The 24692-nt window shown below is 37.1% G+C and overlaps 7 protein-coding genes and 1 long non-coding RNA gene across 10 annotated transcripts; 5 read left to right on the top strand and 3 right to left on the bottom strand.

Annotated features, from left to right (window-relative positions):
- Positions 1-10: 10 nt before the first annotated feature.
- LOC108812162 (AAA-ATPase At3g50940) lies at positions 11-7970 on the top strand. 2 transcript variants are annotated; one of them, XM_018584342.2, is made up of 3 exons: positions 11-223; positions 6315-7305; positions 7443-7970. In XM_018584342.2, the coding sequence occupies exons 2-3, from the start codon at positions 6325-6327 to the stop codon at positions 7824-7826; spliced, it is 1365 nt and encodes a 454-aa protein (XP_018439844.1). In that variant the 5' UTR covers positions 11-223; positions 6315-6324; the 3' UTR covers positions 7827-7970. The 2 variants fall into 2 exon arrangements, with proteins under 2 accessions (XP_018439844.1, XP_056845908.1); XM_056989928.1 differs by lacking the exon at positions 11-223 and adding an exon at positions 1579-1716 and having other exon boundaries at positions 6209-7305.
- Positions 7971-9078: 1108 nt separating this feature from the next.
- Positions 9079-12124, top strand: LOC108812161 (disease resistance RPP13-like protein 4). 2 transcript variants are annotated; one of them, XM_018584340.2, is made up of 2 exons: positions 9079-9237; positions 9384-12124. In XM_018584340.2, the coding sequence occupies exon 2, from the start codon at positions 9392-9394 to the stop codon at positions 11978-11980; it is 2589 nt and encodes an 862-aa protein (XP_018439842.1). In that variant the 5' UTR covers positions 9079-9237; positions 9384-9391; the 3' UTR covers positions 11981-12124. The 2 variants fall into 2 exon arrangements, with proteins under 2 accessions (XP_018439842.1, XP_018439843.1); XM_018584341.2 differs by having other exon boundaries at positions 9088-9237; positions 9390-12124.
- On the bottom strand, positions 12027-13612 carry LOC108812163 (thioredoxin domain-containing protein PLP3A). Its single transcript, XM_018584343.2, has 8 exons — positions 13436-13612; positions 13265-13339; positions 13133-13180; positions 12912-13054; positions 12755-12827; positions 12592-12653; positions 12403-12500; positions 12027-12311 (listed from the first exon to the last, which is right to left on the bottom strand). Exons 1-8 carry the CDS (start codon positions 13517-13519, stop codon positions 12202-12204), a joined length of 693 nt encoding a protein of 230 aa, XP_018439845.1. The 5' UTR covers positions 13520-13612; the 3' UTR covers positions 12027-12201.
- A 260-nt stretch (positions 13613-13872) lies between these two features.
- LOC108809824 (dehydrin Xero 1) lies at positions 13873-15100 on the top strand. Its single transcript, XM_018581961.2, has 2 exons — positions 13873-14144; positions 14711-15100. Exons 1-2 carry the CDS (start codon positions 13947-13949, stop codon positions 14915-14917), a joined length of 405 nt encoding a protein of 134 aa, XP_018437463.1. The 5' UTR covers positions 13873-13946; the 3' UTR covers positions 14918-15100.
- Positions 15101-17498: 2398 nt separating this feature from the next.
- LOC108810760 (peroxidase 36) lies at positions 17499-18721 on the top strand. The gene is made up of 3 exons (XM_018582849.2): positions 17499-17792; positions 17873-18064; positions 18128-18721. The coding sequence occupies exons 1-3, from the start codon at positions 17502-17504 to the stop codon at positions 18173-18175; spliced, it is 531 nt and encodes a 176-aa protein (XP_018438351.2). The 5' UTR covers positions 17499-17501; the 3' UTR covers positions 18176-18721.
- Positions 18715-19983, bottom strand: LOC108809046 (uncharacterized). Its single transcript, XM_018581170.2, has 3 exons — positions 19645-19983; positions 19328-19449; positions 18715-19072 (listed from the first exon to the last, which is right to left on the bottom strand). The coding sequence occupies exons 1-3, from the start codon at positions 19907-19909 to the stop codon at positions 18905-18907; spliced, it is 555 nt and encodes a 184-aa protein (XP_018436672.1). The 5' UTR covers positions 19910-19983; the 3' UTR covers positions 18715-18904.
- A 776-nt stretch (positions 19984-20759) lies between these two features.
- Positions 20760-21614, top strand: LOC108808466 (uncharacterized). Its single transcript, XM_018580604.2, has 3 exons — positions 20760-20801; positions 20928-21003; positions 21097-21614. The coding sequence occupies exons 1-3, from the start codon at positions 20760-20762 to the stop codon at positions 21435-21437; spliced, it is 459 nt and encodes a 152-aa protein (XP_018436106.1). The 3' UTR covers positions 21438-21614.
- A 1533-nt stretch (positions 21615-23147) lies between these two features.
- Positions 23148-24281, bottom strand: LOC108809223 (uncharacterized). Its single transcript, XR_001942790.2, has 3 exons — positions 24038-24281; positions 23678-23760; positions 23148-23485 (listed from the first exon to the last, which is right to left on the bottom strand). It is a non-coding gene; the product is annotated as an uncharacterized LOC108809223 (long non-coding RNA).
- Positions 24282-24692: the final 411 nt, after the last annotated feature.

The raw sequence follows: 24692 nt of genomic DNA, 5'->3' as shown, positions 1-24692 counted from the left end.
CTATCGAGTAGTTTTTAACATATTAAATGGCCGTAATCGTGGCCCACTTTACACCATCCCTTTGGTAATCCATCTCCTATAAAATAGTCCCAAACTCTCATCCCTGATCATCTCAAAATCTTGCGACCAGAGGTTTCTTGAAAGGGTTTAGTGATCGCAGAAGAAGGGCCTTTCATCTTTCCACGTTCGACCACCAAACAAAGACAAGAAGCTGTTCATCAAAGTATCTCCTTAGAACCCTCACAATCTTTTTTCTTTTTAATCATTAAATCTCAATTTGTATGCTCATCATAGAAAGCTTAGCACCGTTGGATCAACCTAATCAGATTTATCCCTACCGCACGTAACCTAATAATAACAGATACAGTTTAGTTATATATCTGTAGAGAATCGACCTTGGCTTTTCTTGTAACAAACGGAACGATGCACTGATATGTTTGGCGAGTCCAATCTCCAAACCGGAGTTAAACTCTTTGTCTCTATGAATCGAAAGATTACAAGCCTCGCACTAGTTGCGTGTTCTATGAGAGATATCTATTTGTTGTATCTTACAATGAGAGTCTCGACCTATATTTATACTAGATTGCTAATGTGATTCCTTGTTGTAAAAGGAATAACATGTTTATCCTAAGTTTATAAGACTTTATAAACTTCTTGGATAATAATGAAACTAACCCAATCTTCTTATCTCTTCAGGTCTTGTACGAAGCCCAGTAGTCGGCCCAGGAAAACCCAAGAGACATCAAGGCCTCACATTCTCCACCTTGGCTCTTTGGTTATTCCTCGACTTCTCCGCTTCTCCATCTCTCTCTCCTTGCGAAATGAAACCAGAAGCTTCCGACGAGCTCGCCGCACCGTCTTCACCGTCTATTCCTCAACGCTATCTTCACCGGAGATGCATGCCTTCTCCGATCCTTGCTTCTCTCTCTCGCTCCGATTGATTCCTCTCTCCCTCTTCGATTCTCCGTGAACCAGACAAGATCCCGACTTACCGTCGCTTGTCTTCACCGGCGTTCGCTCTCACCGCTTTCACCATTGATATCTCAGGTTTATTTTGTTCTTTTATGACTGTTTCTTTAGTCATTTGAACAAGACCCTAACCTTTGATTTCAATTTCTTCCAGCTTGTCCTTTGATGAATCCAGAAAAAAAAACCTTTAACTTCGTGATTCTCCGGTAGCAAAACTCAATTTGTCTACCTCACGACATGTACACTGAACCAAAATTGTCACCACCACAAAAGGTATCTTCTTTTGTTTTGACTTTTGTTTCATATGTACGTGTCTTAAGCTCCTTTTGAAACCTTGTAATGAAACTCCTTAGCTAAATAATTAAACACATCTCATTGTTTAATCTCCAGCTCACGGTGTAGACGTCTCTTCACCTCCGTTGCTTCCGATAGGTACTCAAATAGAATTATTTCTTTTAATTCTGTAACAGCTTAAACCTGTGAACTAATAACCATGTGTTCACATCTTTGTTGCAGACGTTTTCTTTGCTACAACCATATTTCTTCAAGGTAAACTTTTGAACTCATCCTTTATCAAGCTTTATATATCCCTGTCGAACCATCAGTTTACTTTTCCTGAAACTGATACTTTCTTTTGTGGCCTTTCCGCGAGGTGAACAACTCGACAGCACTGTCACCTGCAGCCACACGAGACCTACTATGGCAGGACTTTAAGAAGCTCCAGACATGTCTCGAACTTCTTTCCAGGTACACACTTAGTTAGGAAATCCGCAGGATTGATAGATGTGTGAATCTTATGAACCGTAACGTCACCAGCCTCAATTACGTCCCTCATAAAATGTAGTCTAGTGTCTATATGCTTAGTCCGTTCATGGAATCCCCCATTCTTGGCCAAGTGTATAGCACTTTGAGAATCTGAAAACACTCTCACGTCATCTTGCTCAAATCCCAACTCCCCAACGAAACCTTTAAGCCACAATGCCTCTTTAAAAGCTTCGGCTAATGCCATATATTCTGATTCTGTCGTTGATAGTACAACAATATGTTGGAGACCTGATCTCCAGCTTATAGTGTTGCCTCCGACTTGAAAAACATATCCGGTAACGGATCTTCTTCTGTCCAAATCGGTAGCGTAGTCTGCGTCACAGAATCCTTGTACTTTGAAGTCTTCTCCTTTAGTAAACACTAGGTCTGAATCTAGAGCTCCTTTAAGATACCTTAATACCCACTTAACTGCTTCCCAGTGCTGTCTTCCTGGCTTGCTCATATATCGGCTGATTAATCCCACTGCGAAACATAAGTCCGGTCTAGATCCCACCATTGCATACATTAGACTTCCAACCGCTGATGCATACGGTATCACGTTCATGAATCTCGCTTCCATGTCTTCTTCTTCTTGTGTCAAACTCTTAAGCTTAAATTGTGGTCCGATAGGAGTAACCACAGCTTTGCTCTCGGCCATGTTAAAAGTTTCCAACACTTTCTGTAGATACTTGCCCTGTGATAGCCTTAGAGTTCCCTTCTCCCGATCTCTAATAATATCCATCCCAAGTATTCTTGAAGCCGCTCCTAGGTCCTTCATCTCAAACTCTTTCTTCAGACTGTCTTTGATTCTTTTAATCTCCTTTGAGTCCTTAGACGCTATGAGCATGTCATCGACATAGATTAAGAGATAAACCATATGCGATAGATCTGAACCTTTCATGTAGACACAAGGATCGTAAGCACTTCTGTAATAGCCCTGCCCCTTCATGAAACTGTCAAATCTCCTATTCCATTGTCTTGGTGACTGTTTTAATCCGTAAAGAGATTTTAACAGCAGACAAACTTGATCTTCTTTTCCTTCTTCAACGAAACCCTCTGGTTGTGCCATATAAATCTCCTCGTCTAGTGTTCCGTATAAGAAGGCCGTTTTCACATCTAATTGCTCCAACTCAAGATCATGATTTGCAACAAGTGACAGCATGATTCTGATCGATACGTGCTTCACCACTGGTGCAAACACTTCTGTGTAATCAATCCCCTCAACTTGTGAAAACCCCTTTGCTACTAATCTAGCTTTGTATCTCGGCTTCTCTACTCCAGGAATGCCTTCTTTCAGCTTGAAAACCCACTTGCTGCCAATAATTTTCTTTTTCTCTGGTTTCTCAACCAGTTTCCAAGTCTGATTTTTCTCCAATGAATCCATCTCTTCTTGCATTCCCTCGTACCATAACTTCCAGCTCTTACTTCTTCTTGCTTCTAAATAGGATTTAGGTTCATCCATATTTATCTCCTCTGCTGTAGCTAGAGCATAAGCCACGCAATCTGAATCATCAAACCTAGAAGGCTTCTTTACTTCTCGTCTGATCCTGTCTCTAGCAAGAATGTAATTATCTAGATTTTCCTGTTGAGTTTCCACAACTTCTTTCTCACTCTCCGAGCTTGAGGATTCAGGTTCCGGGTTCTCAGATGCTGGAGAAACTCCACCTTGAACTGTATCCTCTGTTTCAGTGACTGTAGAAGTGTTTGAAGGTCCTTGAATTAGCGCCGGATTGAATGTTACTTTCTTTGTCTTCTTCTTCTTCTCGCTAATTACTTTAATGTCTTTAAACATCTCCTCCTCATTGAAAATCACGTTTCTGCTCACTGTACACCTTAACTCTTCTGGTAACCAAACTCGATAGCCTTTAGTCCCCTCTGGATATCCTACGAAAACTCCTTTCATCGCTCTTGGACTAGTTTTAGCTTGAGTTACGTGAACATAAGCTGTACACCCGAACCTCCTTAGATGTTTTAAGTCTGTTTTGGTTCCAGACCACACCTCTTCTGGTAGCTTGAAGCTAATAGCTGTACTAGGAGATCGATTGATTAAGTAGACAGCCGTGGAAGCCGCTTCCGCCCAGAACTTCTCTTCTAAGCCAGCCTCTGTCAACATACACCTAACCTTCTCCATAATCGTACGGTTCATGCGTTCTGATACTCCGTTTTGTTGCGGAGTATAGATGCATGTTCTGTGTCTTTTAATCCCTGCTTCCTTACACAACGTATCCATCTGTGTATTGCAGAACTCTAATCCGTTATCCGTCCTAAGACACTTCACCTTCTTTCCTGTCTCAGTCTCCACGCTTGTCTTCCATTCCTTGAAGTTCTGAAATACTTCGTCCTTTGATCTTAGGAAATAGATCCAAACTTTCCTAGAAAAATCATCAATGAACGTAACAAAATAGAAGCATCCTCCGAGACTCTCAACTACCGAAGGCGAACCCCATAAGTCTGAGTGTATGTACTCTAGAACTTCTTTAGACGTGTGTTTACCTTTTGGGAAGCTTAACTTGTGTGCTTTACCCAAAACGCAACTCTCGCAGAACTCTAACGTCTTCACATCCTTTTTATTTAGATGTCCTTCCTTGACTAAAACATTCATGCCCTTTAGACTCATATGTCCAAGCCTAGAGTGCCACCTCTTAGTCAAATCGATATCAGGCCTTGCAACTGCAGCTTCACCACTCAACACTGTCCCTTGTAAATAATACAAACCGTCACAGTATTTGCCAGAAATAACCTTCTGATCTCCCTTGTAAAACTGCACCATGAAGTCTTTGCCTTCGTATCTGCATCCCATCTTCTCCAATAAACCGTAGGAAATAAGATTTCTGCCCATTGTGGGCATGTAGCGAACATCAGTGAGTATCACGCTTGATCCATCATCATTCATGATCCTCATCTTTCCTATCCCTTTGATCTCGCTAATAGTATTATTTCCCATCAAAACCTTCCCTCCTTCTATGTCTTCAAGATCAAATAAGACATCTTTATTAGGAGTGATATGAAACGTGCAGCCAGAGTCAAGTACCCACTCGTCCTTAGCAGCTTGCTGGCTAGCCACTAATACCAACGGTTGCTCCTTAGCTATGTTGACCGAGTTTGATGAGCTCTGGTTCTTCCTCTCTGGACACTGTTTCTTAAAGTGTCCCTCCTTCCCGCACGTCCAACATTCTTTAGAGAATTTGGGTCTAGACTGTGATCTGTTCTTACTCTTTGATCTAGCTCTCCAAGTCTTGTTGCTCTTCTTGTCACCCCTGCCTCTCTCGTTTCCAGCAAACAACCCTTCTGAGTTACTCTTAGACTTGTTAAGAAGTCCCTTCTCCCTTAATTCAACTTCCTTAGAATAAGCAGAGCTCGTAACATCACGAACCGTTAAGGTTTCTTTTCCGCTGCCGTACTTTAATGCATCAACAAGAGACTCGTATTGCTTAGGTAGACTTGTTAAGATCTGTATAGCTTGATCTTCTTCACTGATCTTAATATCAAGACTTGCTAAATCAGCCACAAGTTTTAGAAACACATCCAAGTTCTCCTCAATGGTCTTGTGTTCTTCCATTCTAAAACCTGCATATCTCTGCTTCATATATATTCGATTAGGTAATGTCTTGGTCTGATATTCCGCCTCTAGAGCCTTCCACATATCCAGTGCTGTAGGCTCATTCATAACCTTGCGTAGGATAAGATCAGATAGACACATACTGATCAGATTCTTTGTACGCAACTCCTTGTCTTGCTCCTTAGGATCTGGTTTAACATCCTTCTGTCCTTCTTCACCTTCATCATCCGAAGAAGGAGTTTTCTCCTTAAGAACAGAACCCAAACCAAAGATCTCTAGCTGACATAGCATCTTATACTTCCATAGACCAAAATCACCTTTTCCATCAAATTTCTCCACTTCAAATTTCTTTGAAATTGCTTCCATCTCCTTATTAACCTGTAAACTGTTGTTTCTTTTGTTTTGCAGGTTGCTGTAACACGCCGGAACCGTCAAGCTTCAATATAAACGAGCTGAGTCTTCTTCACCACACCAGATAAGAATTCTCCTTGCTTGTATATTGAATCTTGCCTTCGAATCTCTGTAACTAGGATCTCGGTTAGCCTAAGCTCTGATACCACTTGTAGAGAATCGACCTTGGCTTTTCTTGTAACAAACGGAACGATGCACTGATATGTTTGGCGAGTCCAATCTCCAAACCGGAGTTAAACTCTTTGTCTCTATGAATCGAAAGATTACAAGCCTCGCACTAGTTGCGTGTTCTATGAGAGATATCTATTTGTTGTATCTTACAATGAGAGTCTCGACCTATATTTATACTAGATTGCTAATGTGATTCCTTGTTGTAAAAGGAATAACATGTTTATCCTAAGTTTATAAGACTTTATAAACTTCTTGGATAATAATGAAACTAACCCAATCTTCTTATCTCTTCAGGTCTTGTACGAAGCCCAGTAGTCGGCCCAGGAAAACCCAAGAGACATCAAGGCCTCACAATATCTATTACACAATAATTTTTTTGTCTGTGTTATTTTTTTGTTAGTTTCTTGGAGATGAGTTCCTCTGATTCATCTCACCTAGCCACCGCCAAAACAGCTCTCACGACGGTTGCATCGGTGGCTGCAGCCGCAATGCTAGCTCGAACAGTGATCCAAGACTACATGCCAGCCGAGGTTTATGACTTCATCTCTTGTGGTATCCGCAAATGCTTCAGCTACTACGGTTTTCAAATGACAGTGGTACTCGAAGAGTTTGGAGGCTTTGAAATCAACGAAGTGTTTGAAGCAGCAGAGACTTACCTAGCCTCCAAGATATCTCCATCCACTAGAAGAATCAAAGTCAACAAACTTGAGAAGCAGAGCAACTTCAGCGTCACCGTTGAACGCGACGAGGAAGTCGTGGACACCTTCGACGGCGTGAAGCTCAGCTGGATCCTCGTGTGTCGGCAGGTGAAGAAGAAGGATTTTCTTAACCCTCGTGATCGGAACTCTACTCTGAAGTCAGAGGTGCGTTCTTACGAGCTCAGGTTCAACAAGAAGTTCAAGAAGACGGTTCTTGAAACTTACTTACCGTTTGTGGTTCAACAAGCTGCTCTGATGAAGCAAAAGATTAAAACGCTTAAAATCTTTACTCTGAATTCGTATTCTGAGTGGACCTCTGTGACACTCGACCATCCTTCCACGTTTCAAACTCTTGCCATGGATCCGGAGGTGAAAAAGAACTTGGTGGAGGATCTTGATTGTTTTGTGCAGCGTAAAAGCTTTTACGCGAGAGTAGGGAAAGCTTGGAAGAGAGGGTACTTGTTGTATGGTCCACCTGGTACAGGAAAGTCAAGTTTGATCGCAGCCATAGCCAATCATCTTAACTTTGATATCTATGACTTGGACTTGGCATCAGTTAAAAGCAACGCTGAGCTCCGTATGTTACTCGTGTCTACTGCAAACCGTTCGGTTTTGGTTGTAGAAGATATTGATTGTTCCATCGAGTTTAAGGATCGGACTACTGATGAGCCTAGCGATCTTCTCGATAAACCGGTAATGCATATTTATCAATATTCAATAAATCGTTAGACGGTGATTATGTGCTTTGTAGAGAACTAGTGCCTAGGCCGACATACATTTGTCATATTTAATATTGTTATAGCTTAAGCTCATACATGATTTTTTTTCAGGTCACACTGTCAGGGCTATTGAATTTTGTGGATGGACTGTGGTCAAGTTGTGGTAACGAGCGGATCATAGTGTTCACTACTAACTACAAAGAAAGATTGGATCCCGCATTGTTGAGGCCAGGACGTATGGACGTGCACATTCACATGTCTTATTGCACACCAGCTGGTTTTAAGGTTTTGGCTTCAAACTATCTTGAGATTGAAGATCATATTCTTTTCAAGGAGATTGAGGAACTTATCCAGGAAATAAAAGTTACACCAGCAGAGATAGCTGAACAGCTGATGAGAAATGACTATGTGGATCAATTACTCCAAGGATTGATTTCGTTCTTAAGAGCCAAGAAAACTGAAAATGATGACAGCCAACGGCCAACAGATAAATAGCTAAATAGCTTATAAGAAAACTTTCTTCATGTTAGATATTTGAATTTTTTTTTTTTTTTTCACTTAGTTAAAAACTTAAAATGATGAATAGTTGTCCTATTATTTGTTGTTTTGTTGAGTAATATTCCTTATGTTTCTGAATAAGTGCCACTTTTACATTTTACATACATTAGAGAAATGACGAAAAATATATCAGTTGTTATTAGTTATACATTTTTAACCAATAATATTTGAGATAAATAAAATTATTTATAAAATTAATGCAATTTACAATTAATATTTCAGCTGAAAATTAAATATAATTTTCACTGAAATTGTAAAATGACATTTTTTTTGCAACAAAAAAAATATTAGAATGACATTTATTATGAAACAAAAAGACTATTAAACTATCTATTGGTAAAATGTTTCTAAATCCTTTTGTTTTTCAGAATAGTTTTTTCATTGCATCAGTATTTTAGAAGTATTAATTCATCATTAATAAACTATAAGTATTTATTATATCGATGATTTCGTAATTAATATTATTTATGAAGATTTATGTTTAATGGTTATTCTACGCTTGGTCCTTTTATGGCAGATATTGGGGCACAGATTTAAATTATATTGTAAGAAAGATTTATGTAGAATTTTTATGTTTTATCTGAATAATTTATAACAAATTTGAATTATGAACTTCTTGGTATAATAATATTAATAATTTTTTATCTAACACACTATCAAACAATATATTCTATTAAAATAATACTTACTTAATTTTAAGTGGATTCTGACAGATTTTTATTCTTTTTTCGAATAATTCTAACTACTTTATTTATTGTTTTCATTTAAATATTTTATTACATATTTTATATTTTTTTACTCTTCCAAAATACTTCATTAATAATAGGGATCATAATAATTTGATGGTATTTATTTTACATATTAACCATAATAATTTTACAAATTCAAATCGGTTACAAAATTATTTTATTTATTTACATAATTAGTTAAACATGAGTATTTAGCTATACGTTTTTATGAGTATCAGTTTTTTAGATTTTAAAATTAAATTATGTTAGGATACTAAAAAAAATTTGGACAGTTTTTGATTTAAATTCTTCCGGATCTCAATAAATTTAGATGAACATAAAAATATCTAAGTTTAAAAATATCATTAATAATTTATTCCGGTTCAATGATAAGATGCTAAAAGAGCCGACTGGAAATAAGTTCAGTAGTCGGTAGCAAGTAACCAAGAAAACGAGTATAGTTGACTCTTGACTTATAAATGTAAATTCATTGACTTCCATTTCGATAAAGTTTCTTGTACGCTCATTCTTGAAACCAAAGTTGAAAAGGTCGAACCAAAAGCAAAAGATCCAAACATCACGAGCTTCAGATCCTTGTCTGTTCACTAACTCCCTCCTTTGTAAGTGTTCTGGTACCACAAAGATTGGTTAGATTCATCTCGATGTTCTAGGATTTTACATGTTTCTTACCGATTAGTCTCATCTTGAGTTAAGTGATTCTATAGTCATTTTGATTGAGATTATTGCTTAAAAATTCTTTCTCCAGTTGCAGAGATGGTGGACGCTGTGGTAACAGTGTGTCTCGAGAAAGCCGTGAACATCCTCGAAGAAAAAGGCCGAGTTGTGTCGGAATACAACAAACAGCTAAAAGATCTGCAAGACGAGTTGCAGTATATGCAGTCTTTTCTCAAAGACGCAGAGAGGCGTAAGAGGACCAACGACGTCTTGCGCAGACTGGTGTCAGACTTGCGAGAACTGGTTTACGAAGCTGAGGACATACTCGTGGACTGTCAGCTCGCGGATGGTAATGAAGCCGAGGACGACAACAACAACAACAACGAGCAAAGACCATCAAACGCGTGGCTTTCACGGCTCTACCCTGCTCGTGTTTCGCTTCAGTACAAGAAAAGCAAACGACTCAAAGAGATCAACGAGAGGATATCATCCATAAAGACTAAAGTGGAGCCTTACTTCAAGTTCAGGACGCCGAGTAACGTTGGGAGAGACAATGGAACCGATCGTTGGAGCTCTCCCGTGTACGACCACACTCAAGTGGTTGGTCTCGAAGGAGACAAAAGAAAGATCAAAGAGTGGCTCTTCAAGTCGAAAGAGAGCGAGTTGCTGATGATGGCCTTTGTAGGAATGGGAGGGTTAGGTAAAACTACGATAGCTCAAGAAGTGTTCAATGACAAAGAGATAGAGAACTGTTTCGAAAGAAGGATATGGGTCTCTGTGTCCCAAACCTTTACCGAAGAGCAGATCATGAGAAGTATACTGAGGAACTTGGGTGACGCGAGTGTTGGAGATGATCTCGGAACACTGCTGAGGAAAATCCAGCAGTATCTTATGGGGAAACGGTACTTGATTGTGATGGACGATGTTTGGGACACGAACTTGAGTTGGTGGGACAATATCTACAAAGGACTGCCTAAAGGACAAGGTGGCAGCGTTATTGTGACCACAAGATTAGAATCTGTCGCTGTAAAGGTCCAGGCGAGAGACAAGAGTCACAAGACTCACCGTCCGGAGCTCCTGAGTGATGATAACAGCTGGTTGCTGTTTTGTAAAGTGGCGTTTGCAGCAAACAATGGTGTGTGTGAGCGTTCTGAGCTTGAGGATGTTGGCAAGGAGATTGTGGCCAAGTGTAAAGGCTTGCCTTTGACGATCAAAGCTGTCGGTGGGATGCTTCTGTGCAAAGACCATGTCTATCATGAATGGAAGCGAATCTCGGAGTATTTTCAAGATGAACTGAGAGGAAACACTTCTGAAACCGACAATGTGATGTCTTCTCTGCAGTTGAGCTATGATGAACTCCCTTCTCACCTTAAGTCATGCTTTCTCACGCTCTCGCTCTATCCAGAAGACTGTGTTATACCTAAACAGCAGCTAGTCCATGGATGGATCGGAGAAGGGTTTGTCATGTTGAGAAACGGAAGATCTGCAACTGAATCAGGAGAAGACTGCTTCTCAGGACTCACCAACCGTTGTCTAGTTGAAGTTGTTGACAAAACGTATAGTGGAACCATCGTTACTTGCAAGATTCATGACATGGTTCGTGATCTGGTGATAGATATAGCAAAGAATGATTCCTTCTCTAACCCTGAAGGTGTCAACTGTCGTCACCTTGGGATTAGTGGAAACTTTGAGGAGAAGCAGGTCAGAGTCAACCATAGACTGAGAGGCCTAGTGTCAACAACCAAGACAGGTGAAGTGAACAAGCTTAACTCAGACCTAGCTAAGAAGTTCACTGACTGTAAGTATCTGCGAGTTCTCGACATCTCTAAATCCATATTCGATGCTCCTCTGTCTGAAATCTTGGATGAGATTGCGAGCCTTAAGCATTTGGCGTGTCTTAGCATGAGCAACACACATCCATTGATCCAGCTTCCTCGATCCATGGAAGATCTCCAGAATCTTCAGATTCTAGACGCGAGCTACTGTCAGAATCTGAAACAGCTTCAACCTTGCATTGTCTTGTTCAAGAAACTCCTCGTACTCGACATGACAAACTGTGGATCACTTGAGTACTTCCCCAAGGGAATAGGAAGCCTCGGGAGCCTCGAAGTGCTGTTGGGGTTTAAGCCGTCCATGTCAAGCAATGGGTGCAAGCTCAGTGAGGTTAGAAACCTCACAAACCTCAGGAAACTTGGTCTTTCTCTGACTCGTGGCGACCAGATAGGAGAAGATGAGCTAGACTCTTTGGTAAACTTATCCAAGCTCATGCTACTCTCCATCAACTGCTATGATAGCTATGGAGATGATCTCATAACCAAAATAGATGCTCTCGCTCCTCCACACCAGCTTCATGAGCTTTCTCTAGAGTTCTATCCTGGAAAGTTGAGTCCATCGTGGTTGAGTCCTAAAAGGCTTCCGATGTTGAGGTACATGTCAATATGCTCAGGTAATTTGGCAAAAATGCATCAAAAATTCTGGGAAACTGAGACTAACACTCACTGGAGAATCGAAGCTTTGATGTTTCATTCCTTGTCGGAACTGGACATGGACTGGGAAGAGCTTCAGCTGTCGATGCCGTACCTTAGGACAGTGCACGCAAACTGGTGTCCGGAGCTAGAGACTTTTCCTATAGAAGATGTTGGCTTTAGAGGAGGAGTGTGGACGAAAACACCAGCACACAGGACCTGATGATGGCAACGTTTTTAAGCAAACAGTTCAATGTTTATGTATCAGCAACAATAAAATTGGTGTGTATTACATATAGCATCATCATACAATGTCGTGTAGCATTTTACCGTTTGGATATTATATCGAACTTTCACTTTCTAATAACATAGAACAAAAGAGCAAGAGACAAGCAGAAAGGTAATATCTGTGAATCTGTGAATCTGTGAAGTCAGCTTGCTTGATCAGTCAGAGTCGGAGTCCAGATTCTGTGAAGACCTAACGGACCTCCTTATGCTCTCTTGGTACTCGGCATCTTCATCATCTTCCTCTTTCTTCTTCTTGCTGAGCATTCCTGTTTAATAATGATTTGCACATTTAAAAAAAGGATACTCTATCTAAACTGTAGACAATACTGAAGAAGGTGGATGCGAGGTCCTTCATACCTTTCTTAATCAGAACGTTCTCCAGTTTAGTCGTGGTGAAATCGTCCTTTGTGCCCAAATCCTGGAACCCAACTAACCTATCTATAGCGATTCCCTTGCTGAGAATGATTAAAAAGAGACATATCATATCAAGTATAAGACCTAGCAAGAAACCGTGTATGTAAAGAATGAATCAAAAGGAGATGAAACCTGACAAGCAAAACGCAAGGCAAGGTCTTAATTGAAAGCTTGGTGACAAAGAAAGGAGCATTCTGCAATTATATATCAGGCCAAGCATTAGTTTCACAAAACATATGGACTGTTGAGAAGCCATTTCCTTTTTTTCCTCTGTAATCAAGTGGTTTTGACTGACCTCTGCGTCAACTTTAATGAACTTAGTGTCCACATGTCTAGGCGCAAGAGTCTTCAGATGCTTGTCCATAATCCTATATATATATGTTTTGTACGAGCTCAAGATAAAAGGAAAAAAAAAAAAAAAGAGGAAGCTGATGAAGGGAGAAGATCTTTACTTGCAGCGGTAAAACTCCTTGTGGTAGAAATGACAGATCACTTTCTGACTCCTAGTAACTTCTCCCAGGAAATCTCCTTCATTTACCTCTCTATATTCGCCATGTCCTTGTCTTTTGAACGCTTCCCTCTTCTCAACTTCTCTCTGTCCCCAGAAAGAGGTTTAGTTCGTTCATTCATACCAATAATATGCATAACCTAGGCCAAAAAAGTTATCTATCACCTTGAGTGCAGCAATCCTATCAGCGTGCAGTTTTTCTAGCTCTGGATCCTACAACAGAACATGATGAGTCTACCCGTTAGAGATGGAATCTATCTTAAGAATGACTCCAGCAAGAGACATTATTGCACTTACATCCATAAGTTCATCAAGATCAACCTCCTCATTGGCATGCTTCGATGATTGCGCCTTCTCATTTGCAAGAACTTCCTGCACAACAAATCATTCAGAAACATACAAATCCTCTCATTGAGATAAAGGCATCGCCATTTGATGGGATTTAAACCAAATACTAAATTAGAAAACCTTTTTATAATCTCTAGCAGCTGCCGCCAATACGTTTCCGAACGCCAGATTCGAGAGCGTCGACTTGACTGCATCTGGATCCATTTTTCACAACCTTCTATTTCAAATCTGGAGCGGAAACACACAACAACAAAAACACAAAACAATCCCAAAATCAAAAAAAAAGATCGAACACGAACAGTAAAGGTGGAAAAACAGATAAAACGACAGCGTTTTCATAGGGAAATATGCATTTGAGCTTTCGCTTCAAAGCCTTTTTGTTTATAAGCGAAAGGCCCAAATAAAAGTTATTGTTTCGGTGGACATTTAAAACTTGATACGTGGCGCTAACTACTAGACCGATGTTATAGGTGAATGCCACGTGTGATTCTAGTAATCAAACACTGTATGACATTCCTATCCAAAGCCGGTTCTATATAAAAAGCATCCCTGATGAGCCTAATGAATCTGTATCGAGGATAAGATAATATCTACTCAAAAACTAAAACAAGAGTCGAAGAGGAACAATATAATGGAGCCTTACCAAAACCAGTCCGGAGCGCAGCAGACTCACCCACAACTTGACCAGTACGGAAACCCAGTAGTCACAACAGGCACCGGGGCATATGGAGGAGCTCCGGTCATGGCTGGTCATCACAAAGAAGGTGGTGGTGGTTTGAGTGGAATGCTTCACCGCTCTGGAAGTAGCTCTAGCTCTAGCTCCAGCTCGGTATATACTTGCTTCTCTTTCATATCTTGTCATCTTGATCTATATATATTGTATATTTTATATACAACTAAATTTGTTACGCAATGTTTTGATAAACTGATTCACACTATTTCACTATAGACTAGTTACAATTAGTATCATATAATGATATCATCAGATGTTTCATTTATTTTAACTTCAAGTCACAGGATCATGTAAACTATAAACCATGTACCAGTCTTTCTTACAATACATTTGTTGGTTTTATTTTACGGTAATACTTTTGATGTAGTGATCTTTTTCATTCCTTAAAATTTATGGCGACCATTCATTATATTCACACCATTTATTAAACAAAAAAAATTGTTTATATATGATTTATTTCTCATTCTTTTATTTTTACAAAATTATATAACAAAAATAGAATTTATCAAATTTGAAAAGGAACAATAACCATAAATGTTTTTTTCATTCATGTTGTTTTTTCTTTTCTTTTAGTTCCTTTTATTCTTTTAGCGGCCATCAGCTAAATGATTGATTTAATTTATGGTTGGCGTTTTGAAGTATATATAACAAATTGTATGCAGGAGGACGATGGACTAGGTGGAAGGAGGAAGAAGAAGGGAATCACGGCGAAGATTAAAGAGAAGCTGCCAGGTCATCAGGGAACCCACCAGACTTCTTCAGCGACTAGCACTACACCCGTTTATGATGCCACCGGCACTGGCGCCGTTCACCACGAGAAGAAAGGCATCATGGAGAAGATCAAAGAGAAGCTTCCCGGTCATCATTAGATTCGTTTTAATATCAAACTTTCTTGCATGTACTAAAGTGTCGTGTATCGTGTAATAATATAACGACGTAGCTTTTTCAGTCTATATATAGACATATGACGTGGCTTTGTAAGGCGTGTCTGTGTTACGCGTATGGTGGTTGCCTGTGATTTAATGCAACCGACAGGGTTAAGTTTCACGGAATCAACACATTAATAACACAAGCTTCTCCCCATAGCATGACACATCAGATTTTTAGATTCATGTGCGAGTGACATGTCAATAAATGAAAAAACTTCAAAATCCAATGAAAACATTTTATTTATATACATCACATACCATCATGATACACGTAATCCAAGTCTTTCTTAATTTATTCTTCAAGGTTAATCACTTTAATCAAATAAAAATAGCGTATGTTGAAGAGTTTTCTCGAGATTTTATTCACCATTGGTGTATTGATAGATCGAAGAAGGAATAAGAGAGAGTTATACCATTGGAGAGATCGAAGAAGGAAAGGGGATGGGAAAGGCGGCGCAGGTTTTAGAGAAGGAGGTACATACGCCAATATAAATACCTACACGGATTGAGAAGGATTAAACCATTGGCTTGGGTTCTAAATCGGTGTATCGGTTTAATTTCGGGTTCGGTTTGGTTTGGTTTGGTTAATTTAGGTTCTATAAGACTCAACCCAATTAAAACGAAAGTAGCTTTGGTTTGGATTCGATTTAGGTTTATTTTTGTTTGGTTTAGATTCAGTTCGGTTTGGTTTTAATTTAGTTTGTTTTACTTTATTATGGTTTAGTTTGATTCGGTGTAGTTTGGGTATGCGAACTATAAAAGATAGAGTGGGAATATAAACTTTATTAGCTAAAAAAATATTACTAAAAGTACAAAAAAAGAAACAATGTATCCAAAAACTAAATATATCAAACAATATTTTTGTTACATAATTTTACCTTTAGACAATGGATATTGAAAAAAGATGAGATGAAACAGCTACGATTTAGATACTTATAGTTTTTATTTTGGGTTTTGTTTTGAATACAATCTTTAGGTATTAGAATTAAATAATATATAATAGTATTATTTGTATCATATTTTGAATTTTTAAAAATTATATGAAGTTAAAAAAATGGAAACAAAACTTTAATTAAAATTTACAATAAGTTAATATATAATAGATAAAAATATATTAGGTTCTCGGTTTGGTTTGGTTTGGTTCGGTTAAACCCAAACCAAACCAAACCATTCGGGTTGAGTAAAACATGAACTAATTAGATTATATAAAGAGCATAGTTTGGTTTGAATCAGTTTAATTTCGGTTGGATCGGTTCGATTTGGTTTGGATTTTTTGTCCACTCCTGTCTAAAAATTAATTAATAGAACAAACAACGCGGATCTAGAAGATAACAAATAAAGTTTAATACTTTCGAAAAAGTAGAAAAAAAAACAAATAGAGCTTAAGAAGCTCGGGTGAGAAGAGAGACCAGAAAAAACTCATGTATACTCTCTCAACCAAGACTTACATAACCAGGTTTGTCTTTCTTATATTTTATTTTATGTATTTATAATATTACAGAAATGTGGTGATATTATTTTCTGTTTACTTTCGGATCAACATATTTTAGTTTTCTATTTTTGATTCACAATGGCAGTTTAAGATTAAATAACAAATTTTAGTTTTCTCTTTATGATTCACAATGACAATTATTCACTGTAAATCATCTATATATTATAGTGTATATATATATATATATAGACAATGCCCGTACGTAGCACGGAAAATATACTGGTTGATATAAAATCTCTATTTATGGCTTTTTGCTTTCAATTTGTTTTAAGTGAGTAGAAATCATGATTTTTAGTTCACGGGTCGATTCCGGAGTTCACTGGTATTCGATTAACAGAAAGATATTGACGTCTAATCTAATCAACATACTGCTTAACCAATCATTTATGCCAACATTTCTGACCCCCAAGAAACAAGCCATCACTAATGGTATTTACCTTTTCACCCCAATGACCAAAACACCAAGACCATGTGATTAGTCCAATGCATACATTGATACATACTCTCTCTCTTCTACAATATAAGATATCTCTATACATACTCCCTCTTATACATACTCCCTCTGATACTTTTAAATATTTTCAATTTTATTAAAAAATTGGTTAACTAATAGTAATTTACTATATTATTTGAATAATTTATATTTAATTTATACTATTTAATAATATTATATTTTTAAAAATAAGTTTTTTAATTATTGTACATTCAAGCAAAACATCTTATATTATAGAACGGATGGAGTATAATACCTTTTACGCTTTTGGGTTCTACTTACAGTTCTGCAAGACTGTACTTGATTAATAACATGAACTGATGAACATTTTATTGGGATATACATAAACTAAATGTTAATTAGACATCTAGAATATGGACAGTATGCTGTATGAATACCAAATACTCACATTTAATGTGCCCATCCAACTGTCTCTTTTTTTGGCATGAACCCATCTAACTGTCAAGAAAGCTAAGTTTAGGTAAGCATAAGGTAACTAATTAAGTCTTCATCTATAAATTAAATGAAATCATGCATCCATGAACCCCGCAATAGTCACTAGTCCCAAAAAACTCGAAAAATATCAAATGGCAAAGCCAGCAATGTGCATTGTTCTCGTTCAAATCTTCCTCGCTGCCTTATTTCATCTTTGTATGAGTTCTCAAACCAAAGAATGCACGGGCACAGCCTCTCTCCCCCCTCAGTTTTACGACAACTCGTGCCCCAAAGCACAAGCCATTGTCCAATCTTTCGTTGCCAAAGCACACTCCAACGACCCTCGCATGGCAGCCTCATTGCTTAGGCTTCATTTCCATGACTGCTTCGTCAATGTTTGACAAAATTTAGTTTCTTTCCTATAACAGTGTTTATGGATAAAACTTAATAATGTTTTCTTTTTTGGGTGTTACAGGGATGTGATGGTTCTTTATTATTAGACAGTAGTGGAACCATAGAAAGCGAGAAACGAGCAGACACAAACATAGACTCTGCCCGAGGGTATGAAGTCATGGACGATATCAAGTCTGTCTTGGAAGATGAATGTCCTCAAACAGTTTCTTGCGCTGATATTCTGGCTCTTGTTGCTAGAGACACGACTGTTATTGTAAGTCAATTCCCGTAGTAATAAATGTTAGGAATACTCGTTAACTAATTCAGTTATATACAGACTGGTGGCCCGAGTTGGGAAGTATATTTAGGAAGAAGAGACGCATAGGAAGCAGCAAGCTTGGTTGCTTCTAACAACAACATTCCTCTTGTCAGCTCCACGTTTGAGACAATTGTCACCAAGTTCAACGACCAAGGACTCGATCTCACCGATCTTGTGGCTCTCGTAGGTACTATACCAAAGTTTTTTTTTTTTTGGGTGTCATGGTAAGTGTAGACATATGATTCGATCAACTTTTTAAGTGTTTTTTTCTTTTTGAGAATATATATAGAGATCAATGACTTTTCTTGTTGAAGAGTACATGTGGCGGCTCGCTTGTCGTTTTCATGATCCAGAAGAGTCATTTTCTACCATGGACAAAAGAGAACGTGTTTTGTCTTTAATTTTCCCAAGAACACACACTAAGCTTCGTTATTGGGTACACATTACTAGTTTGATTAATACTATCATCAGAGTTTCTCTATAAGGCCATACAAACGGCGTGATGTGCGTAACTTGTTGAAGAAGGAAAGAATAGACTTGCTTAGACTACTTCTCTTGCTGGATAAAATGATGACCATCCTCAACAACCACAATCGACAAGCTCATGAAACAAGAAAAGGCATGATTATAAAGTCCAGAAACGTTAGGTAACTCTCGGTTCCGACAAAACGGCAGACAACAGTGAGTAAATCTTGCAACACACAACAAAGAGTGGGAACAAAAAACCTAAGTCGAAAGAAAAAAAGAAGAGAGATTTATTCTATGTTTTTTTTTTTGGTTGAGTGAAAGCAAAATTCAAGAAGACATAGACTTGTTCTTCTCTTCGTCGAGTCGCTGAAGCTCAGCCAGCCTTTCCTCCCAAGCTCGCTCTCTTGCCACTTTGGCCATCTTACGTTCCACTTCTTTGATTCTCTTCTTTCTCTTCGCCTCTTGCACCAGCGCTTGCCTCTTCTTTTTCTCAGACTGTGAAAAAGTAGTATCCAATTCAGGATCAATCCATCTCATTAGAAAACACCATTTACTCATTTTTATTTAGATAAAACAGAGAAGCAAGAGAGATACAGCCTTCCCATCAGTTACTGTGACCTTTTCCTATTAGTACAATCTGTTGATTCAACATTCCAACATCTCTCTCTCTCTCTCATCTGAATTTTGTTCTAACACTCTCCTAATAATGCAACAGACTTGAAAATTTCTTGAAAGAAAACACAGACATACCAGTATGAAAGCACGGCGCTGCCCAATGCGCTTCTTAGCATTCCGTCTTTTGAGACTACCCTTGTTGGGATTGTTTGAAGCAATTGGCTCTCCAGGTGTATACTGAACATATGCATAAGGCCCTGCAGTTTCCCTTAAAATCTTCTGTTATTATTCATCCCCCAAACAATATATTCTATATCAACTTCTTCAGTAAGAAAGAGAGAAGACTCTCAAGCTTTAACTATAACCACGTTCCACTTAGACTACATGAGATTCATACTAAACAAACCCTAGTTAAAATCTCTATAAAGGGTTTAAGACTCTCAAGGACAAACCTGGAGGTTTAAGTTTGAATCTTTTCTTCTTGGGATGAGACATGGGTCGTCTCTTCGGGAGCCGAGTATCGATTAAGCTCAAGCTGTGAAAATGGTTAGCCATCTGAATCAATGGCAACCTCGATCCACCGAACAAGGAGCATAACTCGGGTTTCGCTGCCGGAACCGCCGCGGGAAACGGCGTGGACGAGCAGCTAGAGGCGACGCGAGAAACTAGGGTTCTCGACAATGGTCGGAAAATCGATCTGATCGCGCCGAAACCCATTTTCACCAAAGCATCAGCAGTAGAGATTGGGTGGGGATCCAGATGTGCGTTTGATTATATCTGATGAAGGTTGAAACTTGAAACCAAGGACCGGAGATAAACCCTGAGTTACCACTGTGAGCTATAATGGGCCAATAAACTGTATATGGGCCCATGAGTCCGGTGTTACTAGGATTGATACTCCAAAACTGGGTCTGAGAAAGCCCATAACACACGCACAAATTTTAGATTTTGCATTTTTTTTTTTAAAAAGCTGAGTAAGAATTTATTTTAAAAAATCAAAATATGAGGAGATTTACAAAAAGTAGAAGAAAAAAATACAACTACATGTAGGTAGTTTTTTTTTTTTTTGACATCAACTACATGTAGGTAGTTTTGCATGTACATGACTAATTTGTAATATGAATTTTTAATAGTTAAATCTTTATAATAATGTTTATAACTATCCAAAACGCTTTAAACTCAACTGATCATGATTTCTTTTGGTGAATTTTGTATTTTGTTAAGGCTAAAATCATGTAGATCAAGTTATTGCGAAAATATGTATTTATTGTTTAAAGATATGGAGCTATGGAGAGACTTGCGTCCTAATTTCTGTACCACTAAAGAATATGGATCAAATATGCCGCATAAGGAAAGCAAAGATTATACCATTAACGTCACTAATTCCAAATATGAATCTCATTATGTAATATATAAATATGGTTACCATATTTTTATAGATTTATTAAATCCAGTATTGATTATCGAAACCAATATAAATATACACCACTCTCGTTCATTTTGCAAAGGAAAACAAAACCTTTAAGTTCATACAACTCCATAGTTTTTCCTCACGGGTTCATCAAAGATGACAAGCATATTTTCGTCAAATCGTCAGACTACAAGACTGGTCCGTTTTCAATCCATCATTACATATCCATAATTATCTTTTTCATTATATACTCTGATTAGTCTTGCGATTTCTACTATATGTTATGTATTAAGATTTTTTAAACGTTTTTATTTTATTTTTCAGACTTGTGGGTTCAAAGTGAACACTAGCTCTCCCGAATGGCACAAGAGCATGACGAAAATTCTTAAGAAAATCAAAGGTTTGTACATTCATATAAACATCATCTATAAATATATATATATATCGTCTCAATATCAATCCACTTTACTGATTATGGTGCGATATGGTATAGGAGGAAACTTTTGGATAGACGTGGACGAAGGAATGGCTTACGTAACTGGTCATGGTAACCCAAACAAGCTATTGAAATTGATGGCTTCAAGTAAAGGCAAAGACGCTGAAATGGCCTTTGTGAAAACCGGAACACATCATCATCATGATCATTCCAATTTTGGCAGCAACTATCAAAACTCTTACTTTGGCCAATCAACGCCTTATTGGCCGGGGGGTGTGAATATGAGCAGCTATCCATCAGCGTCTCACGGTTACTACCCTTCGGCACCACCAGCCATGCAACCTTATCAACAACAATATCCTTATTCGGGTGGATACGGTTACGGTGGTTATTATTAGGGCTTTATGTAGTTCTATTTTATACAACTACTTATGTCGAGATCAAGCAAAACCCTTCTTTTTAATCAAGGGATTTCTGCTTGTATCCATTTTTTTTGCTTTTTTGATGAAAAAATCTCTCTGCGATTTATTAGTATTAGCAGAAGAGGATCGAGGAGAATTAATTTCTCTGTTTTGTTTTTGTTTGTTTTTTTTGGTGGTTTTTTTGTATGAATCGATGATTATTCCTTGGAAGTTTCAATGGATGTTTGAAGTTTGAATTTACAAGTTTGCATAATTTTCCTTAAATATGGATATACATCTATGCTTCTTGCAGATCCTTTGGTTAGATAGAATGCCAAAAATAAATCTATCTTTTCTTTTTGTTTTTGATCAAAATGTATCTTGATTCTTTTCACAGGAAAGCCTCACCCTCAATGGGTTTTTTTGTTCACTTGATTTCAGGATAATTATTATCCTTTTTGAATATGTTTGCATCCATAACCAAACACAATTAACTAATGATTTTCCCCATCTTCATCGCCGAAAGTAAACCCTTTTTTATTTTAAGTCCATAAAAACAGTTTTCTAAATTCCGCAGAGAATCCACCCTAAGAACTCTCCACTAATTATTAATTATACTCTAATGAGAGTAAAGTTTGAGATGTGGTCGTAGAAAGTTGTTTATCCAATAAAATATTTCCAATCTATCAGTAGATATTGAGAAGATATCTATGCATTCAAAAAATCTCAAAAAGGGAAGTGTACTATAATGAATCAAATTAGTTGAGAAATTACTAGAATAATTCTTAAAAGTTTAAAATTACTGACATTATTTTATGGTCGAAAATACCTTTGACTCTAGTTATAATCAAAAAGTAATATTACAAAAGTGCCATTTAACTTAATTTTAAAAAATTTGACGGCAGACTTATTTAGCGAAAAACAAATTTATCGTAAGATAAGTCTACTATAAAAAACTGTTGTAAAATATATATCTGCCAAGTTATTTGGTGACAGATTTTTCTGGTACGACAGATTTTTTAAGCCAGCAGATTTTTGTGGCAGATTTAAGATTGTTGATAGATTTATCTATTTTAGTCTGTCATATGTAGTAACCGATTTGTTGAAGTCACAAGTTTTTTTTTGAAGTAGTCAGAGTTTTGAGACAGATATGTTTATCAGAAATAGACATATATTTTGCTGATAGATATGTTTGCCCGATTTAATTTTACGGCAGACTTTTGTATTCATTTGGTGGCAGATTGTTTAAATTGTAGTCTTTGATGGCAGACTTTTAAATAAATTTTAATTACTAAAGTGGGACACAATTCGAATTTCTGGCTAAATTCATCTAAATTTCGGTTTAATTTAAATTGGATCTCGGTTTGGATTGATTGAATTTGGTTTTAATTAATTTGAAATTTGGTTTAGAGTTATTTTCAATTTAAATTAATTTAAACCAATTTGAAACATTGGTTTAATCTAAAAGATATGTCCACGTTAACTCCAATTAGGTTTTTTTGTCTTTGGTGCTATATTGGGCTGCTCTTTTGGTTTTTCATTACATTTTCACGTTAGTATTTGGGTATTTCATATAGTTTTTTTTTCAAAATCAATAAGACCTATTGTTCTGGTCCCAGTTCACGTTAATGATCCTATTACGTCAATTATACATCCATCAATGCATAAACCGAAACTATTATACATCCATCATTCATAAGCCAAAAAAACCAGCAAATTATAAATCCATTTAAAGCCAAAAACCAGCAAGTTATACATCCATCTAAATCCATAAACCAGCAAGTTATACATTCATCTAAATTCCATTAAAGATGATTTTCCCAAGCTTCTGATGATATAGATTCATCTTTAAGTTCTGGTATATCGAAGGCTTTCTCTTGCTTTACTTTTTTTACTGGTACTTCAGCTTTCTTCTCATTCTTTTTCTCCTCCTTGTTCGTAAGTTCCTCCTTCTATATCATCTTCTTAGCTTTTTTCTCCTTCTTCACAACACATTGTATTGGCAATCCATCTTGTGAATTGATCTTTTTCTGAACCATCCATGACTGAATAATATGTAACGAAAATTAGTAAAAAAAAAATTAAAAAAACAGAGAACAAAGTCATTGCAGAGAACAAAAAAAAAGAATATAAAAGCACTTATTAGTAATTCGAATCAGAGGCGAGATGGTAAAGCTATATCCATGTTATCTTAAAGAATCAAAAATTCTAGTAAGTAACATCAAATTTTTGTATACATCAAATTCTGTTCTGAATTGGTGTTCTCCCAACTTCGTACAAGCGCCGAGGATACATTCTAATGACAGAAGATGAAGCCATCCTGGGATAAACAACAAACACAATCGGTTACAGTCAGTACAAGTGTTGCTGTCTTAAGTAGAAACAAATGTTTAAAAAAAAACCCAATATCAAATAGATAACCTTTGTGCTCAATTATTAAAAAAAAAACAAATTACATGTTTGGATTTAACATCAGAGAAAAATGGGATTTGGGAAATAGGGTTTTCAAAATTAAAAATCCAATCAATCAAATAGTGTTAACAAAAAGTGTTAACAAAAAGAACAACAAACAAGATTAAGATGGATTTATGACTTACAAGTTTATGTTTCTGGGAATTGCATGCGGTGGTGTGGAATTAGGGTTTCTCTCTCGCAATAAACATGAACACGAGATGGGGTTGGGGTTTTCGAAATCGAAGGGGTCTGTGACTTGGAGGTGGTGACGGAGAAGGAGTTGCCTGAGATCGGAGATGAGCGTAGGAGAAGAAGAAGAAGTCGCAAGTTTTTTTTTTTTCTGTCGACAGTTTAAGCGAGAGAGAAAGAAAAGTGAAGATTTCTATTTTTTTACAATTAAAATTTTATTCATATTAATAAAATAAAATGGCAAAACAGTGAATAATGGGGTTTAGACTGGTTTTTTGGTATTTTTGTTTCCCTTGTAAGTCATTCTAGTAAATACATAAATATATGAGTTATTCTAGTCATTATATGTATGATTAGAGTCAATCTGAGTAATTTCTCAAAAAAAAAATAAAAAAAAAAAGAAAAGAGTGAGTAAAATTTTCTAAAAAACTAATTCTTAAGATACTTCTAATAATCTCTAGAAACATGTGTCAAGTTAATATTTTTCTACAGATTAAAAGCTAATCTAATAACTAAAATTATTAAAATATTGTTATGTACCGATATATATGATCGACATATCATACTTCATCATTATCTCTTTATATAGTTTGGTGTTTATCTTATTGT

Source organism: Raphanus sativus, chromosome 6, assembly GCF_000801105.2.
Source record: "Raphanus sativus cultivar WK10039 chromosome 6, ASM80110v3, whole genome shotgun sequence".
Classification (NCBI taxonomy): domain Eukaryota; kingdom Viridiplantae; phylum Streptophyta; class Magnoliopsida; order Brassicales; family Brassicaceae; genus Raphanus; species Raphanus sativus.
Note: the sequence above shows the minus strand (reverse complement) of the source record. Positions and strands in the feature narration are given on the sequence as shown.